Genomic DNA, 3,955 nt, shown 5'->3' on the forward strand with positions numbered 1-3,955 from the left:
GGGGGGGGGGGGTACGAGTAAAACGACTTGGATAACGAGGGAAAAGAGATGGTAGTGGAGGGAGGTAGGTAGGTACGGTCATCAGAGAAAGATTAAGAAGAGGAGCAAGGACCTCCGGCAAAACCGGTCATCGTCGTTCGTTCGTTCGTTCGTTCGTTCGTCCATCCGTTCGTTCGTTCGTTCGTTCGCGTAAACTTAACTTCCATCTCATGGCGAGAGAGATCGCGCGGTTCGATTACTCGCGCCACGGATCCCGACGTCGCGAGATGAAGTCGCAAGATGAAGCTCTTGCCCGCCCAGGCGAGGGCAGCTTCAACGTCGCTCTCTACGCTCCGCTTGTCAACCTGCATGACGAGCGAGGCGCGACCTGAGTGCACATGTGTATATGTGTATGTGTATATGCGTGTTCGTGTGTGCGTGCCCACGATGTACGCAACACTTCGCATTAATTGTGGATTTGATCCGCGCGAAATGTCGCTCTCTCACAGTAGTCACGTAAGATCGCTTCAGTCAGAATTATACAGGCCCGGTAGATCGTAATTGCGAACCTTCGGGGTTCTGTCGTTCGATCTTTTCCCTGCATCAGATCGAGTCGTAAGTAATGTTTCCACTGAAGCTGGTAAATATATATTTTCACTGAATGCTCGCGCGGAAAAGATCCATAAATCATCTGTCAGGTGGAAACACGAGTCATTATTAATAATGACGGCGATATGTCATAACAAGGTGCTTTGTAAAATATTTCATATGAAAATCCAGTTACAAGAAAGAAACGTTTCTTACGACTCGTACTAATGTCTCTGCTACTTCTCCGATCGTTCGTCTATTAAAAAAGACTAATAACGTGCGTAAATTCTATCAATATTTCTACACGGAGAAAATATTGGAGTAAAAGTTACGTTAAGATCGTATTTCATTTGCTTTTTGTAAAACTGGATTATACTAAAATTAATTAATTTTTATTAACTGATTTCTTATAATACAAATTACTATAGAAATAGCAGATTTATCGATGTACCGAACATAAAAAGTATTCAAGGGATCGCAACAGTTTTGTAATGAAAAATCAAATGTGCGTAGCAAATAGTGACTTTATAACAAACGAAATTTGTAATATATTCATTACTAATTTTGTTACAAAAATTACAACAAAATTTTGACAATCCTAGACAGCATAGAATTATAATCAATATCGTTATATGTTTTAGTAATTTTGCGGTCATAACTCTGTACCGTCCAAGAATACAAAAATTTTGTTGTCATTTTTTCTACCATACCTTCTCCGCGTATGCAAATACATGTGGAGAGGTGTTTCATTTTTTTGTTTACTTCGATATTGTCATCATTAGCACACCTGCTTACGCAATCGATCCGTCCAACGCGTTCGAATTTAAAATAACGTCCCCGAGGAGGTCGACGCGCCAGCCCGGTGATTTATTCACATTTACACGTGTCACAGCCGCACCGCTGATAATCGCAGTTCATCGATCGAACGCGGCGATCTTCGCGCCTTCATGGGTTCACCTTGAACGGCCACCTGATGGACGCCCACGCCGCCCACGACAATTCGTCGTTCGTCTCAAACTCGCTCGGGAACAACGTTGCTCGCAATAGCAATACGATGTATCTCGCCCCGCGGATTTCCACGATCTCTCACGAGAGACGAGAGATTGCAACCGCCTTGCAAAACACTACTCTACGGCCTCAATATGTTTCAAGCGAGACTTCTCGGCAAGTGTGATGATGCAGACGACAGAACTCACTTGGCATACGCTTTCTCCAGCAGAGCCGGCCAAAACTGATCGCTATGGCGGCTCTGGACGAAGGCCAATCTGCCGTGAACCGCCGGTAGTCGGTCGTCGACGAGGACCTCCACCCATGCGCCGCACCACCACAGCCGAAACCTGAACACCCCGGCATACTCGGCGGTCGGCGAACCCGGCGGCTCTCCGCTGCTTCCGAAACCTTGATCGGCTGGTACCACTCTGTAGAATAGACCTTTGCTGAGGTGCAGCACACCCAGACACGACACGAGCCACTTGTCACCTGTTGACGAAAGATTACGTTCCGTTTAATGATATATCCGTGCCCTAACAATCGAAATTATCTGTCGGACAATAATTGAAAACAAGAAGTTTCGCGCGGAGCAGTCAGTAAAGGGAGTTTCAATCATTTTTGGGCACGAATCGAGGAAAACACTGATGACCCTAGTTACTTCGAAAGTAGCGAACGTAGAGAGATCGCGCGCCTCGATTACTCGCGCCACGAATCCCGACGTCACTAGATGAAGTCGCAAGATGAAGCTCTTGTCCGCCCAGGCGAGGGCAGCTTCAACCTCGCTCTCTACGCTCCGCTTGTCAACCTTCATGACGATTGCTTAATCATTTAAAGAATTAAGTGTAACTTTTCACATGTACAAATTTTTCTATTATATTGATTTTCTATTTCGCGTAACTTGTTCTTTTTTGTATAAACTATCTTATATTCGTCCTACCTAATCACTTTGGCCCGTTTTATTTCATGACAATCTGGTTTGGTCATGGTGGTCAAAACCACGCATCTATTTTACATTTCTATCAACTCCGAAAGTAGCGAAAATACATTGTCACTCGGACAGTTAATTATATACGATTTATTTTTAGAGATTAACGCGACTCCTTGCGAGTGTAAGACATTAAACGGTTCGCTGATATTTGTCGAACATGTCGTAATGTCGTGAGAAAATTGTCCGGGATCCAAGAGCGACATTGCGTTCTATCGCGCCGCGCGTTCGTTCACTTCACTTTCGTTTTCGAAGGTCTAATCGTTCATCGAGCGTTTACCAGCTTTTTGTCACTCGTCGCGAGAAAAGAGAGGAAAACGAGAACGGGTCTTGTGCCGGCCGCGAATTTACATTGCTCACTTTCGATAATCGCTCTCGCGCGTCCCGTTTCGATCAGTACATAATCGGAGCAGCAATTTGATGTAAACATAACCTACGACAGTTTAATTCTGGCTATTACATGCCGCAATAATTCCAACCAATTTCATTATTCGGCCCATTAAATTAAATACGCAATTTGAATTACAAAGCGAAACGTGTGGTTAACAAAATCAATCGAAGAAAATAAAAAGATGCAGAAATTATTATATATATATATAATTATTCTCTAAAGATGCAGAAATTATTATATGTATAATTATTAATAATTATACTGTTATATAAAACTGTTATATATATGTAATATTAAACTGTTATATATATATATATATATATATATATATATATATATATATAATATTTTCATTTTCAATAGTAATTATTATTAAAAGCAAAATTGCTTAATTATTTAAAGAATTAAGTGTAACTTTTCACGTAAAAATTATATTGATTTTCTATTTCACGTAACTTGTTCTTTTTTATATAAACTACCTTGCATTCATCCTACCTAATCACTTTGGCCCGTTTTATTTCATGACAATCTGGTTTTCTCACAACTATGCATCTATTTTACGTTTCTATCAATTTGCAACACTTTTCTTGCTATTACCTGAAATGGCATTTTCTCTAGATCGTCCCTCACGATTCTCCACTCTCTAAAGTACAATCAGCGTATTCTTTCCTGAAACGCTACACTTATAACTGATGGTTCGGTTATAAGTACAGCACTACAGTCAATAAACTCTCGCTGAGAGGATCAGTTAATAATAGCGACTGTTACCATTGTTGATGCAGTTTGCAAATACAGACCGCACGCAAATTGCTTTGAAATCGTCAATCCCGTCAACACACGAAGATAATATTTTGTGGTTTCTTTTTCCATATAAATTTTTCACATAAATTTTCAATTTTGTTATGTCTCTAATAATATAGAAATAGACTGTTAGTAAGAACCGTCTTTGTTAAGGAACACAGTTAATTTCGCTAGAAATATAAAAGATACTTTAACAGTACACATTTCAGTTCCTAAAATAT

At 40.7% G+C, this 3,955-nt stretch overlaps 1 protein-coding gene across 3 annotated transcripts in view; it reads right to left on the reverse strand.

The window, feature by feature from the left end:
• Nucleotides 1-3,955, reverse strand: part of LOC116841690 (calpain-C) — a 49,699-nt gene that overhangs the window by 16,143 nt on the left and 29,601 nt on the right. For all 3 annotated transcript variants that reach the window (XM_032809946.1, XM_032809943.1, XM_032809945.1), the window contains one exon: nucleotides 1,764-2,046. In XM_032809946.1, coding sequence (XP_032665837.1) covers nucleotides 1,764-2,046 — 283 coding nt within the window. The remainder of the gene's footprint in view (nucleotides 1-1,763; nucleotides 2,047-3,955) is intronic.

Source organism: Odontomachus brunneus, unplaced genomic scaffold (assembly GCF_010583005.1).
Source record: "Odontomachus brunneus isolate Ranch 3 - 2012 unplaced genomic scaffold, Obru_v1 Obru_scaffold_017, whole genome shotgun sequence".
Lineage (NCBI taxonomy): Eukaryota > Metazoa > Arthropoda > Insecta > Hymenoptera > Formicidae > Odontomachus > Odontomachus brunneus.